Below are 15,476 nucleotides of genomic sequence, written 5' to 3' on the forward strand. Positions count from 1 at the left end.
TTCAACTGATCTGTAAATGCTTGAGGCAGATGCTGGTTGCAATCAGCAATACAATCATTTCAGTTATTTTGTCTTTGTGTCAATCTGGATATTTCCTCCACTTAGTTTCTCTTCAGGATTTCTTAGCATTTGCTGCGTTCTTTAGCCTCGATATTGCCAGACTCCTCCATGTGTGGAGTCTCGCTCCTATTGATGGCTGGAAAATTGTGTGTGCTGACCGCCATGCCTGATTTCCCAATCTCCATTCCTGTTGAATGAGACTTCCCCCTTGGGGTGGATTTTTGGAATTTTGGGGCTTTTGTCTCTTTTTGCTATACATCCAGACTTTAGCAATCTATGCAATAAATAAGGGTCATTTAAATATATCATGTATTTTTGCATTTGGAAGGAATCTTTGCAAAAGTGAGGTTTTTTTTCACTTCCCTACAAAGGCTGAACGATTGCAAAAAGAAAATGATGCATTCAAGTTCAACTGTGAAAACCTTTCTAAAGAAGTGGAACGTTTAAAGCATGAAGCCACTGAAGCACAGCAGAGCAACCTTTCAGATGATACCAGGTAGAATTTTTTGGGTTGTTCCGAATTTTTGGGGCAGGGAAAATTAAACTATTTAAAATCTTTCCTTTTTGGGGACTGCATTGAACTGAAGTTAGAAAAATTTTTTCACCAGTTGGAGTAGAGAGTGGGTGTTGGGACTTATGGCTAAAAAAGATTCCTTAAATAAGATGGGATGTGACTGTAGAAGGAAATGAAGAACAGGGAGTCAATAGAGCTTAGCAAGGACAGGCAAAATGGATGTGCAGGGCTTCATGTGAGAACACAGACCATGGAGTTCTGAATTAACTGGGGAAAGGCAGGATCAGGAGGATACACTTTAGATATCAAGGGGTGAAATTGGTTGTGGGCGATAGCGCAAAATGGGCAATAGTGAATCAGCAGATCGTATTATACCCCTGACTTCAATGGAAAAGAACATTGTGTGGGTGTAAAACGGGTTGCCAATTTGCTATCGCCCATTTTGCATTCCGCTCAAGACCGTTTTCATGCTTCAGTTCTCCAGATGATGAAAGCTGGGATTCTGGTTTCAGCAGCAGAAGGCTGAATGTTTAGGAACATTTCCTGCTCAAGACATGGTTTTGTGTAATAATGTTACAACACTTGTCAGTTTACAAAATGATGGTTTCCAAAACTCATTTTCTAACTGATATTAAAGTTATATTTCAGCAGAGAAACAAGAACTAAAATTGTCACTCTGAATTTTAAAATTTATTTTTCTGATTAATGCAAAGACTAATGAAGAAATAAACTTTGTAAAGAATACTTTAACTAGTCGGTCTTGACTTTTTAAAAGTCTGAATGCACAAATCATGAACCATTTTAAACTTGTTAACTACTTTCATGGGCACTTATATATTGAGCATCCATTAATTGCCTCAATTGCTGAAATAAACAATTTTTTAGTATATTTGCATTTTTCACTGATTACACTATAAATGCATTTTCTTTCCATACAGCTGAAGCTTGTTTTGTCACTAATCACTGGAAGCTTAAAACATGCTACTGTAAAAGCTGTTCCGATGGAATTTACTTTTTTCAGGTTTGGTACCATTGAAAATAAATCGAAGCCATTAATAACAATTATACAGCTTTTGCCGTTCAGCAAAACTAAAAGTTAATTTAAAAAAAAAAATTTGATCCCAAAAGACTAAAGAATTTTACAGTAGCATCCTGCCAATAGATGTATATTGGAGCATTCCTTCTGCAGGAACCTTTGCAAAAAAAAATGTTAGGACAATCTTATGAACTATCATTATTGCACTGAGCATGACTGAACTATTGAACGATGCCACAATTGCTAACGAATGAACATTTCTTGTCCCACTTACAGTATGAAACTCAGGTCTCTGCGGATTGGTGTTGGGCAACTTCTGGTTAATATTATACCTGAACTGGATTTAGCGCAAATAAACTATGAAAGTGATGTTGTTGATGAGATTTTGGACCAGGTACTGTCTGCCAATGCATCATGAAGACCAGCTCTCCTGTTTTATAACTTGGATGTATTGTGAAGATTTTTGGTGGATTATGTAACAATACTAATAGACTTTTGATAAAACCAGAGCTTACAAGTAAGCAGATGATGCACTTCCATAATGACAATGTTTTCTAATATTTTTTTCTATTAGGCCAAAATGTTTATTTCTTCAATTTCTATTCTGGTAAACAGTTTACTCCAGTAAAGATGCAAAACAGCAATGATAGCAGAACTATTTATTGCAGGCTGAGAGAGCATAACGGGGAAGTTTGAAGGGTGTTTGAGAAAGCAGCAGGTTCAGTTACAATGAACAGTTCAAACCAGTATTACAACATGCTTGACCCTTTTTTGTGTAAGTATGAAATTGCCTTTTGAGGTATTTTCTCCTGTTCTTCTGCACGCCATCTGTGGCCAAGATGTTGACCGCTCATCTCCCAAAATAAATTGGGATCAGCAGAATGGAAGGGTATAATGTTGGTTGATGGGTGCAATCAATTAGGTAGCATTTTCTGTTAAAAGTGCTGGCATTTCTCATTTTAAGAGATTCGGTCCATGCTGTTCCTGCAGGCATTTGATGAGGCACCTTTTGCTGGTCTTTAGGCTAATTAATGGGGCTCTAATTTTTTTTAAACAGTGATCCCATTGTAATTTCACTATAATGAGTGTTTAATCAGTTACATGGTAAATGAATTGTAATTTACTCGTTCTAAGAATATAAATTAATTTGCACTGCATCAGGGTTCAGTCATTCATGCAGGTTCCGCCATATATCCAAATTACATTTGTAGTGGAGAAAATGCAGTTTATGTACACCTGGTGCAGAGCTCAACTCTTCATTTCCTGGTGATTGAAAAAAGTGGGGCAGTAAAGAGCACAGGTCACTCTTAGAGTAGAGATATTTTATAGTTCCCAATTTCTTATTTTAAAAAAAAGGGAAATCTTCCAAATTGTTTGATTTTTGAAATATGTGGCTTTTTTGGGAGAGGGAGCTGAAGCATTACCCAAAGCTTTTTTCTCCACCCCTAATAGTTTTGATGTTCTGCAGAAGCTTATTCTGTTCTATTTGTCATACTTTTTATTGTTATATGGGTTCACAGATCATGCATACACATTTCTGTACCAGATAATTGGTAACCTCTCAAATGTTTATCTAAAGGCTCAATTCATTGCTCCGTTATTGACTTTATTTATAAACGTTTGTTTACTTCAAAGTTTACTTTATTTCTCCAGTCACACTATATCTCAATTGTTGAGAAAAAATGAAAATTGATTATATTACTCAGGGTAGGGAAATTCTACAGCTGTGTGGTCAGGACATACATTTTTTGACTAAATTCTTGATTGTTTCTTCACCCCATTCTCTCCCCTTCTGACTCTTGCAGAGGTACAGTTCCCTAAATCCCTGCAGCCTTCTAGTACCTCACCTACTTGGCCTAGAGTGTCAGCAGGCTATTTAGTTGTGGAGGGTATCATATCTAAGCCAGATCCTTTTCTCATCTAATGTCCACAGACATACATGTTTCAGGCAGACTTTCTGAATATTGATTTTAGGTTTGAGAATCCTGTTTTTTTTCCCTTCCTAGCCTAGAAGTTGTAGTAATGCAGTTGCTGTCCCACTTAAGCCTCTTTGGCTTATTACTGCACCAGGTTGTGCTTTGGTGCACTAAGACTTTGTGGGAGCATGCTTCTACTATTTGATGTGATGTAAAGTCAGTGGATTCTTTGAAGATAATTAGAATCCTGTTGCTTTTTGTCACTGAGAGGAGTTGTACATGCTCCACAGAAATGAAATAAAAGCAGAAAATGCTGGAAATTCTGTATTTTTGGCATTTCCAACATTTGCAGTTTTTCCATTATTTGTAGAATCTCCATAGTTCAGCTGAAGGCTTTTAGTAACAAAAAGGCTGCTGCAGCACCAATACATACAACAGATTTATTTTTGAAGAAGCCTTAAGTACTATAAATATATACGCAAGGTGCGGTCTCTAACGCCCGTGTGCATAAACAGTGAGTAGCTGAACCATAGCTCAGGGAGGTCCCAGTTTCAGGGACTCAGTAATTGCTGAGTTAGTGACATCTCTGCTAGGGCAGCAATAGGGTGCTGAAATCTACCTCAGTGTCCCTAGGGTAAGAACGGAAAAGCTGGCTAGGGTTTTCATTGCTGATTGCCATCTCTGCTGGAAGTGCGCGTGTGAGGATTGGTGAGGACAGGATCAGGGTTTGCTACGATGCCCACTGTAATTGATGCTCGCTGTCCAGGTTCACTGATGAGTATTTCCCACTTAGCTGAGGTACCAGAGGCCAACCACTGAGTTATGGAATCATACCCCCAACAAGAAATCAACAGCATCAGGCGAAAAATATATATGCGAGGTGTGATATTCCCTCTAACATTCATTGAAATAAAACCTAGCATCACTTCATTTGATTGTGGAAGCCTGTTGACGGGTGCCCTGATAATCTCTTTCTAGCACAGAAAACTCTGGACAGGGTGGATCTCTTCCTGTGACCTTGCATGAATATATTAGAAAAATAGAATGACTCATCTCAGAGCTGAGATACAGCTAAACTGTGGTTTCTGTTACCTCAATCCCTTCAATATGGTACCAAGTCACAGACCAATCCACGACACTTTTATTTCCCTCCCATCTTTGCATGTAAGGGTTTTTGTTGCATTTCTGCTACTATAAAACTGGGAAAGGATAGTCTGAGCGTAACAGTATATTTAGGTTTACAGTGTTTGTTTTTTTTCAGTTGCTTTGCTGATGGAATAATTAATTGGATTATTTTAACACAGTGCCGAAAAATGGGGCTTTCTGGACCAACCCTTCACTGAAATGCTTTGTACTCAGTGAATACGTTGGTGTGGTTTGATCTCAATACATATTGATCTTCCTAGGAAGATGACAGGATAAAAACTGCAGTGATGGCTATTATTTAACTTTTTTTTAATGTACCATATGGTCAGAACTTCTAACAGAAAATTTCCATAATATTCAAAGCTTCACTTTTTTTGTGAAAATATGCAGTTGCACTATCACAACTATTTCCGATCCCCCTGACTTAGTGTATACATTCAATTATATTCTATACCCAATATTCCTAATGATGATGTGCCCCTTGATGCACAACAGACGTAGTATATACAATATGCACATGTATACTTCTGCCATTTTCAATGGATAGATTTTCTTTATATGTTCTTGGGATGTGGGTGACACTGGCAAGGCCACATTTATTGCCCATTCCCAGTTGCCCTAAGATGATGATTGTGGACCTTCTCTTTGAACTTTGCTCTCACAGTGGTGGTAGGTAGGGAATTCGAGGATTCTGATGAGAATAGTGTGTGACTTGGAGGGAAACTTGAGGGGATGGTGTTCCCAGAACACTGTTGCTTTTGTACTACTGGAGGTCATGGGGGAGAGAGTAACTGTCTGAATAACCTTGGTGAGTTGCTGCAATGCATCCTGTAGATCATACATAGTGGAACCACTGTGCCGGTGGTAGAGAGGGGGTGGATATTGAGTCCAGTGGCAGAGGTACCAATCAGGCAAACTGCTCGGTCCTGGATGGTGTTGAACTTTTTGAATAATGTTGTGGCTGCACCCATTTTGGTGTGTGGTGAATATTCCATCGCACTCCTGACTCTAGCCAGGTGGTGGAGAGGTTGTGAGGGGTCAAGAGGTGAGCTACATTTTTGCAGAGTACCCAGGCTCGTGCCACGCCCTTGTGGCCATTGTGTTGAGATGACTGATCCAGTTCAGTTTCTGGTCAATGGTAGCTCTCCGAATGTTGATGGCAGTGCGGTTGAAAGTCATGGGTAGATGGTTGGGCTTTCTTTTGTTCAAGATGGTCATCACCTGGCATTTGTGTGACATGAATGTTACCTGTCAAATATCAGCTCAAGTTTGGATGTTAGGCTGTCCTGCTGTAGGCTTTATTATTCAGCTTACTTTGGTGGAACTTTAGGCCCTTTTAAGCAAGTCTACTGTACAATGAAATCTTTTTATTATTTTTCCTACTTTTTTCTTTTGTCTTTCATTTTTTAATAATTTTTCCTACTATTTCTTTTTTTGTCCTTTGGTGTGCAGCACATCATTCACCTTGCAAGAGGGCAGTCAGACAAATTGACCCCAGGCTATTCCCTGTGCTGCACATGAGCCAATTGATAGAAGGTGTAAGAGAGCAGTGAAGAGTGATTCATCCTTGAAATTTAAAAATAAGTTCTCTCTGGAGACTGACCTCTCCACACTAATTGCTTGGTTTCAGCCTATGTTCTGCCATGTGGTGTGTAGCCCTTTGACATGCCAATGTAATGCATCAATAATGTTTACTTGTTAATGTAAAATTGATATTGCTGAATATATACTCCGCTAGAGTGCTAGACTGTGAACTACGAGACCACATTTTGAATTGTAGCCTCAGCTGTTCACATTTGAACTTTCCCACGGCAGTTATGTCAATTTTAAAAAATTCATTCTCGGGATGTGGATATCGCTGGCAAAGCCGGCATTTATCACCCATCCCTAGTTGCCCTTGAGAAGGTGGTGGTGAGCCTTCTTGAACTGCTGCAGTCCATATGGTGAAGGTGCTCCCACAATGCTATTGGGTAGGGAGTTCCAGGATTTTGACCCAGTGACAATGAAGGAACGGCTGACATATGTCCAAGTCAGAATGATGTGTGACTTGGAGGGGAACTTAGAGATGATGGTGTTCCCGAAAACCTTCTGCCCTTGTCCTTCTCGGTGGTGGAGGTCGCAAACTTGTGAGGTGCCGCCAAGGAGTCCTTGGCAAGTTGCCGCAGTGCATCTTGCAGATAATGTACACTGCAGCCGTGGAGGGAGTGATTGGGTCATACAGGAGAAGGGAAAATGGATCAACCAAAATTAAATAAGCGATTATGTCCATAGTTTTAAGCTATCTTAGCTATGGGGGATAACGTGGCACCGTGAAAGTATAATGGGGAAAACTATAAAGCCATTTTTTAATGCAGGTAAAGTCAACCTATCCTATGTGTTTAAATGTATTTCAAGGATTTGATGGTACCATCATCCAGAAAGGAAAACCTATAATGACTTGAACCTTTTGAGTATATGTTTGTGTACCTTTTCTTAAAAATGATATTCCACAAAAAACTTTTGTTGAATGTTAGCAGAATAAAATAATGAACAAAGTATAAAATGTATTGATGCAGCGCATGTCTCTTGCATTCAAGAAGAAATGGCTGGTTCTGGTTTGTATTTCTCAATATGTTGTAAATTTTATGCATTTTTAAGAGAATTATTTGCGATTGCACCTTTCTTAACCTGAATAGTCGTGTTTATTTTATGAGAGCTTTGAGAGTATTATAAATATAGTGTTTACAAAAGTATGAGTAATAAGCTTGTGTAAAGTTTTTGAAATCTGTTGGCTTCTACCCTCGGTACCCCTTGGTCAAAGTATTATTCGTAAACATTGAATAAGACTGATGTAAATACATACAGAAACTTAAGTGCATATTGATCTTGCCTAATCAGACCTCACTTTGAGTACATGCCACCCTCTTTAAAAGGTTCTCCATTACAGTACTGCTCTTCTAAAACTCAGCCCATGGCTTCCCAATTTTTAATCACACTGCATTTTATGCTAGTTATGCAACAATTACAGTATACCTCTACACAAAAACTTGCTTCCTGGGAAATAAGTTCCAGTAAAGGTGAAATGGAATTTGGGCCGTATCCTCTTATATTGAAATTATAATGAAAAATCGCTATCTATTTCCTCCTTCGAATTTGAGAGCTGTACTCTGATTCAGGTCTGCAATTTCAGAGATTCCTTTTGTATTTGGAAACTATGCACTAAACATATTTAGCTGCCCTTTTGTATGTGGAAAATATATGCACAGTAAAGGCAGACCTTTACAAACCAATTTGTTAATTTTAAAAAATGTTTTATTGAAAAGTGAAAATATTGAGCACAAAATCTGTGATTTTGATAAATGAATGTCAGTGCTGCTGCAATGTTGTGAAGTTTAATACATAGAATCATAGAATATGAACTCTATGGCTTCCTAATGTTTTAAGAACATAAATTAAGGATGAGAAAGTCTATTGAGCACATAAAATCTGATCCTTTTAGTAGTTTAATTCCAGCTTTGCCTGGAAGGGTACACCAAGCATTTATCACCCATTTGAAGATGTTCTCCCTATGTCAATTTTAAATTTACATTTCTCTTTTACTCATCTGACTGACTTTAAAGTAATATTCTGGATTTACCTAAACCTCACTTCAGTGAGGTCACCTTTTTAACCTTTTTCTTTCGACACTGTGGAGTTTGAGCTTCTCTAACCATTCCTCCTCACTCATCACCCTTACATTTCAGATCATTCTTGTTGTTTTTCTCTACACCCTTTCCAATGCATGCACATCTTTTGTGTGGTGTGGTGATTAAAACTGAACATTGTATTCTGGTGGTCTGACCAATGTATTGGAAAGCCAGACTCATTAGTCTTGCATTATCATGTAATATAATTGAATTCATTAACAGGAGTAAATTTGAGGAATATCTGTATGATAACCTAGTGAACAGCAGCCAACATGGATTCAGAAGGGGAAGATCCTGCTTGTTCAACTTTATTGACTTTTTTGAGCTAGTGTCATAACAAGTGGACTGGGTACATTGACTTCCAAAATGCATTTAACAAAAGCTCCATACACAAAGATGTTTGAGCTTAGTGGTGGGTTTTAGGATAAAACCTGGGATTCAATAGACATTGGCTGACGGGTAGACTGTGAGGAATTGGCGGTGAAGTGCAGTAAGGTAAGATGCCTCAAGGATTGGTGTGGAGACCCATATTGCTTCTATATTAGTAACTGGGATTAGGAAGTTCAGTGTACATTAGTCAAATTTGCAGATAGTATCAAACTCGGTGGGGAAAGGATTGGGGGACAGTTGAATCTGAGGAGATAGCTCAGGGACTACAAAATGAGTCAGACAAAATATTTAAGTGGGCAGAACAATAGCACATGAAATTTTAATACTAACAAGTATAAAATACTGCTCATAGGGAATAACCAAGCAACGTAAGTACTCAATGGAATGGTGCCAAAATAGCTGAGGATGAAGCTGAAAGAGATCATGGGGTTTTGGATTCAACAGGGACGATCTTCAACTTCCAGTCAAAATGGGTGCGAAATCAGGGAGCAGCCATGCAGCCCATCCAAGCCTGGTGCTGTGAGGCCTGAACCATTTTAAAGGGCTCCGTTGCAGCTCGCTGGGGTGGGTGGTCAATCCCGGGGCCAGAATTTTTTGTAGGCTCAGGACAAGCATGTCTCTCCCTGGTCCCACAAAAATGAAAATTGAAAATTTCCTTGTCTGTTTTTTGAGCAGCCTCCAGTGGTCCCTTTAAAAGCACGCTCTGCCCGTTTGTACCTGAAAATTGCAATTACAGTCCTATAATTGGCGTAGGACCCTGATTTGTATATTTAAGCATACTCCTGCCAGGAACAAGCAGGTGGGCAGCTTGCCTTAATTGAGGTGTATAAAATTGAGGGGTCCAGATAGCATGGATATGGAAGACCTATTTCCCTTAGAGAGGTCAATAACCAAGGGACATAGATTTAAAGTAATTGGTAGAAGGATTAGAGGGGAGCTGAGGAGAAGTTTTTTCACCCAGAGGGTGGTGGGAGTCTGGAACTCACTGCCTGAAGGGGTAGTAGAGGTAGAAACCCTCATTGCATTTCAAAAGTAGTTGGATATGCACTTGAAGTGCCGTAACCTACAAGGCTATGGACCAAGAGTTGGAAAGTAGGATTAGGATGGATAGCTCTTTTTTGGCCGGCACAGGCACGATGGGCTGAAAGGGCTCCTTCTGTGCCATAAATTTCTGTGAAAAATTGCATCAGGAGGGTCTCGGGTGTCAATGGGGTGGCTGAGATATCTCCCTGCTGTGCGCCCCACTCGGCCCCCCCCCCCTTCCCGATTTTCAACTGCCAGCCACCTATTTTTCAGATAAGAAGCAGGCAGCCGGGAGTTGAAAATTGCCCCCAAGGTTCAACCTCTCCAATCAAAGCTAGTAGAACAGCAGAGTACAAGTTGGAGGAAGTAAATCATGTAGTGCTATGGCCTTGACCACTGTGTCCAGTTCTGGTCATTGAGACACACAAGGGAGCCACTTAAGCTCTGCAGGCAGTTCAAAGTGGCATGAGTCTGATCCCTAGCATCAGAGAATTGAGTTATGAGGACAGGCTGGGGGAAATTTGGGTTTTTTGTCCTGGGAAGACTGATTATGCCTTTATTGAGGGATTGTAAGATAGTAAACACTAAAGAAATGGTAGATCTGGAGCACCATTTAAAACTAAACCATGACAGGACAAGAGGATGCAGGTTCAAACTAGTAAACGGCATATTTAGGACCAATGTAAAAAAGCTCTTCATGCACAATGATAGGAACGTAGGAAAGTACAGAACTATGCAGTGCATCTAGACAGCCCTAAAAACCAATAGTGAGTTGTCCACTACCTCAAATATCTATCTGATTCTGCATCCCTGGGCATTCCTTTCACATATTCACCACTTTTTAATCAAACCAGTCTGCCTACCTTCCCTCTTCTAAGCATGAGAATGTTCCCTGATTCTAAAGTTTATGGCAACATCGAACATATTACCAGGATTCATTTTATCTATTTCCTTGAGAAAATTGAATATAGTTTCCCCCAAACGTTCTCTTTTCCAGAGTAAACAAACCTATGCTCGTCATAGCTCAGGATCTCTTGTCATTCCAACTATATATCCCAAAATCTAGCTCTCTTTCCTTACTGCTGTACACTGGTGTTGATTTCAGTAAGCTGTGCAACAATACCCCCAAATTCTTGTGTTGTGCCCTAGAGTCTAGACGGAACCATTACATTTATCTTCCCACTATTTATTTCCCTTCTCTAGCCTTATTACCTTGCATTTGTCCACATCAAATGACTTGCCACTCCAATTCACCTTGGCAACCTATCCAGAACACTTTCTATTTGGTTTGCCTGTTGCTGAATTCCCAGCCTAATTTGGCATCATATGCAAATTATAGTTTTTAGGCCTACCAGAAATAGCCTTAAGTAACCCCAGGGAAGTATCAGAAAAGTTTCAATTAACTAATTGCTGACTGGGTTGGCCTCCCCCCTTAACTAGATGGAGGAGGGGAGGCACAAGATAAATTAGATAGATTAATACCAGCCAGCTAAATTAGACCTCCCCAAGGAATTTGCCAGGAGAGCTGTAAATTGTTATAACTGGATTTTTGCAGCTCTTGAAATAGACTTTTGCTTGAGGCAAGAAGAGACTGGAGTTGGGGGTGTGAACCTGCTAACCCCAGCAAGGGAAGAGGTGTTTTCAACAGGAGGATGGTGTAAATGCAGGTAGTGGTGGGGAGGAGGAATATTATCTTCACCCAGGCAGGAGAACTACTTGGACAGTACAAAACTCCACATTCCAGATGATCTCTTCACTCAGGCAATTCTCCGGAAGGTGTGTTTTTTAGACAGATTATGCCTTTGATTTGATTCACATTCATGCCTCCCCCTGCCCCTGTTCTGTCTTCACCCCTCCTTCCTCATCTAGGACAGTACAGGCAGCATGCAGCAACAACCAGAACAATCAGTTATGAAACAATTTCCTTTCCTACCCCACCCCTCCCTTCCAAGCCACCACATGTAGGAATGTTTGAGATGAAAAAGATGAGTCCTAAAAGTCCAAAATTAAGGAGTTCACCCACCTCCTGGAACCTCTTTGCCTTTTCCAACTCTCCTTACAAGTCAGATATCAATTTTGTTTCTGTCCTCTGCTCCAAATAATTGATGTACACTTTAACCAGCAGTTATCCATGTGGCATCCCATTAGAGACCCTGAATGTCAGTACTGCTCCCTTTTTTACTGATGCAGCATGTATGAGCATGATGCACATCAACTCTTGTTCAGCATGCTGTCTTGTGCAGTTAGTGTCAATTTTATTTTACTTGGTTTTGATCCAAATTTTTTTCTTGTGGTTGATTTTTTTTAATTTTGAACATATTCAGAGAAAAGAACAAACCTGAAAATCAGAAGGCCTATATATGTCGCCCATTATCCAACGCAATGAGTTAATGTACAAAGGTTCACGGGGATGAAATTGGTCTTAAGTGGAAGTGCATAACGGGTGAAAATGAATCAACAGCCTGTTTCACACCCCACCCGATTTTCTTTTCCATTCATTTCAGTGGTTGCCCATTTGCTATTGCCTGTTTTGCGTTTCACCAAAAACCGATTTTTTTTTACCCCCTCATCCATGTTAAATTTAATTTGCCATTTTTCTGCCTGTGTATTTGCTGGAAATTTAACCTTAGTCAATTTCAGTATTCAGATCATTTTTGTGTGTTGGAAACTACAGGGTTCTAAAGTAATGACCGCTGCAAGACTCCACTCAGCACTTCCTCTTAGTCGGATGCTCGTCCCATTATATTTAGCTGTTTTCTGGGTATTTTTAAATCAATCTTGTCCTACCCTGAATTCCCTTGGCTTCCTGGTCGAGTTTTTTCTGAGGGATTTTGTCAATAGTTTATTTGGACTTAAAGAAAGCTATCATAAGTAGTTCCACCATCAATTTTATTTGTAGCATCTTCAAAGGTGCTTCCCTTCTGACTCCATGCTGGCTGAGGTATTTCAGTTTGATTAATCAATAACACAGCTATTTGAATTAATGTTCAAAGATCAAAATATATGTAAGTTGAACATTGCAAAATTACATTTCACTTTCTATGGTGGGTTCTATTTCAAACAAATGCAAAGAATCAACGAACTTGATTGCAGTGAGCTAGTTTATTTTTCATAAACTAATTTTAATCCCAAATTCATCTCAGAACAGTCTAAATCATGACTATTATTTAGTTTTCTGCTTAAAAAATTGAACAAATCTTATTTCTATAAAAACTATTGCTGAAGAAAAATGAGGTACGTGGTGGCATGTGTAATCTTGGGTAGAAAAAAAGCTTTAATTTCTAAGTGTATCCACAAGTTATTGTAGAAAACAAATGCAACTATATAATTGCTTACTTAAATAGAAGTCTGCATTGGTTTTAACAAATGGTGTATCTTGAAAACTACTTATGAAATAATTTAACCAAAGTACTTAAGAAATAGGAGCAGGAGTAGGCCATACAGCCCCTCGAGCCTGCTCTGCCATTCAGTAAGACTTATCATGGCTGATCTTTGACCTCAACTTCACTTTCCAGCCCGATCCCCATATCCCTTGTTAAGTTTAGAGGAAATGTTGAAAGATTTTAGGAGCAAACAAAATGGCTTTAAGTTTCACTCTTTTAATACTTAAAAACATTTTTAAGTTGCTCAGGAATGCATTTGCAAGCACTGGCTCATATATTTCTCAAGGTATTTTGACAGAACAGTGTCATCCACAGTAATCTAACAGGCTCTCGGCATATCTTTTCAAAATCTAATTTTATGTCTGTCCATTTGAAGTGACCTGTGTCATAAAATGCTTTGAATGTATTTTTATCTTTTTTGCTATCTGTGTGATAATAGTTCATCTTCCAAAAAAAAAATTAGATAAATTCTTGATAAAGAAAATGAAACTGGCTACTATTAATATTATCAATAAAAATATATATATATATAATAGAAGTTAATATTTTGTCATTATATCAGGGGAAAATGTGTGAGATGGATTTAGTTATCACAGCTTAAATATGAGACTGTTACAATGTTTTTATTCCTTGTGCAAACTTTAATGAGAAAATTATGGAACCCTTTTATGAATGTATTGGAAATGTATTATAATCTTGTAAGCAGAAGATTTTTCCATTAAAAGGGTTTAAATAGTGTATGATGTATTTAAACATTTTGATACTTTGTCTTACTGATTAAATTTCCACTTTTATATTGGCTGCAGTTTAATCATTTAACCACATGTTTGGGACTGAGAAGGGGGAAACGTTATGGTAATGTTTCACACATAGTTAAACATACAACTGTTATCTGGGGATATTTCACTTGCTACCTCTTATTTTCCAATATTTTCTCATGATTGTGCAGAATCTTGCTTGGCTATGGTTCCATGGGTACTGGTAGGCCTCTGGTACCTCACCCATGTGCCGTTCATTATATGTGAGCCTGGTAACTGCCAGTAGTCTATTTGACATCACAACCAAGCTACATCCTGTCGAGACACTTTTGCACTTTCCAGCCAGGATCACTGGAGCGCTTGCCTGATTTCCCCCCCCACTTGCCTTGAAATGCTGAAGTTAGTTGTTGCATCTCAATTGCTCCCTTGGTTGAGATTAGCTAACTCTGGTCAGTACAGCTCACTACATCATATCGGATTGTGGTCAGTTTGGTTAACTGCCACTGATTGGAGTACATTTGCCATCTAGGTCATTGGACAGCATGTGGTGCCAGCCTTAACCTCAGATTTGTGAAATTTATTTATTGTGTGTTTACAGAAAATGCCTCTCCTGACAGGAGGCACCAAATCTCAACAAAAAAAATCCAAAGCATCAGTGAATTCTGTCAAGAAAATAACCCCCTTTAAAATCTTCAAGCAATAAGCAAGCCCATATTATAACATAAAGAAAGTGCTTTTGAAGTGTTGTCACTTATGCGGACAAGCACAGCAGCAAGGATCCACAAACAGCAGTGAGATAATGACCAGTTAACCTGTTTTTTGATATTGATTGAGGCATAAATGTTGGCTTAAACACTGGGAGAACTGCTCTTTGAATAGTGACATGAGATCTTGTATGTTTACCCGCACAGGTAGATAGGGCTTCAGCTTAACATCAACTGAAAAACGGCTTCTCTGACATAGAAACATAGAAAATAGGAGCAGGAGTAGGCCATTCGGCCCTTCGGGCCTGCTCCGCCATTCAAAATGATCGTGCTGATCGTCTAACTCAGTACCCTGTTCCTGCTTTTTCCCCCATATCCCTTGATCTCTTTAGCATTAAGAAATATATCTATCTCCTTCTTGAAGCCAAGTCATTAGATGTATTTCACTGCCTTCTGTGGTAGAGAATGCCACAGGTTCATCACCCTCTGAGTGAAGAAATTTCTCCTCATCTCGATTCTAAATGGCATACTCTATCCTGAGACCGTGACCCCTGGTTCTGGACTCCCTAGCCATCGTGAACATCCTCCCTGCATCTAGTCTGTCTAGTCCTGTTAGAATTTTATATGTTTCGATTTGTTAAGCATGATTTCCCTTTTATAAACCCATGCTGATTTGTCCAATCCCGTTAATGCCCTCCAAGTGTTCTGTTATCACATCTTTTATAACAGACTCTAGCATTTTCCCCACTACTGATGTTAGGCTAACTGGTCTGTAATTCCCTGTTTTTTCTCTCCCTCCTTTTTTAAACAGTGGGGTTACATTTGCCACCCTCCAACCTGTAGGAACTGGTCCAGAGCCTATAGAATTTTGGAAGATGGTC

General features: G+C 39.2%; 1 protein-coding gene across 3 annotated transcripts in view; it reads left to right on the forward strand.

The window, feature by feature from the left end:
• Positions 1–13,927, forward strand: part of morc3a (MORC family CW-type zinc finger 3a) — a 63,189-nt gene extending 49,262 nt beyond the window's left edge. For all 3 annotated transcript variants that reach the window (XM_067993270.1, XM_067993272.1, XM_067993271.1), the window contains exons 18-19: positions 432–556; positions 1,887–13,927. In XM_067993270.1, coding sequence (XP_067849371.1) covers positions 432–556; positions 1,887–2,028 — 267 coding nt within the window. In that variant the 3' untranslated portion in view covers positions 2,029–13,927. The remainder of the gene's footprint in view (positions 1–431; positions 557–1,886) is intronic.
• Positions 13,928–15,476: the final 1,549 nt, after the last annotated feature.

Source organism: Heptranchias perlo, chromosome 11, assembly GCF_035084215.1.
Source record: "Heptranchias perlo isolate sHepPer1 chromosome 11, sHepPer1.hap1, whole genome shotgun sequence".
NCBI lineage: Eukaryota > Metazoa > Chordata > Chondrichthyes > Hexanchiformes > Hexanchidae > Heptranchias > Heptranchias perlo.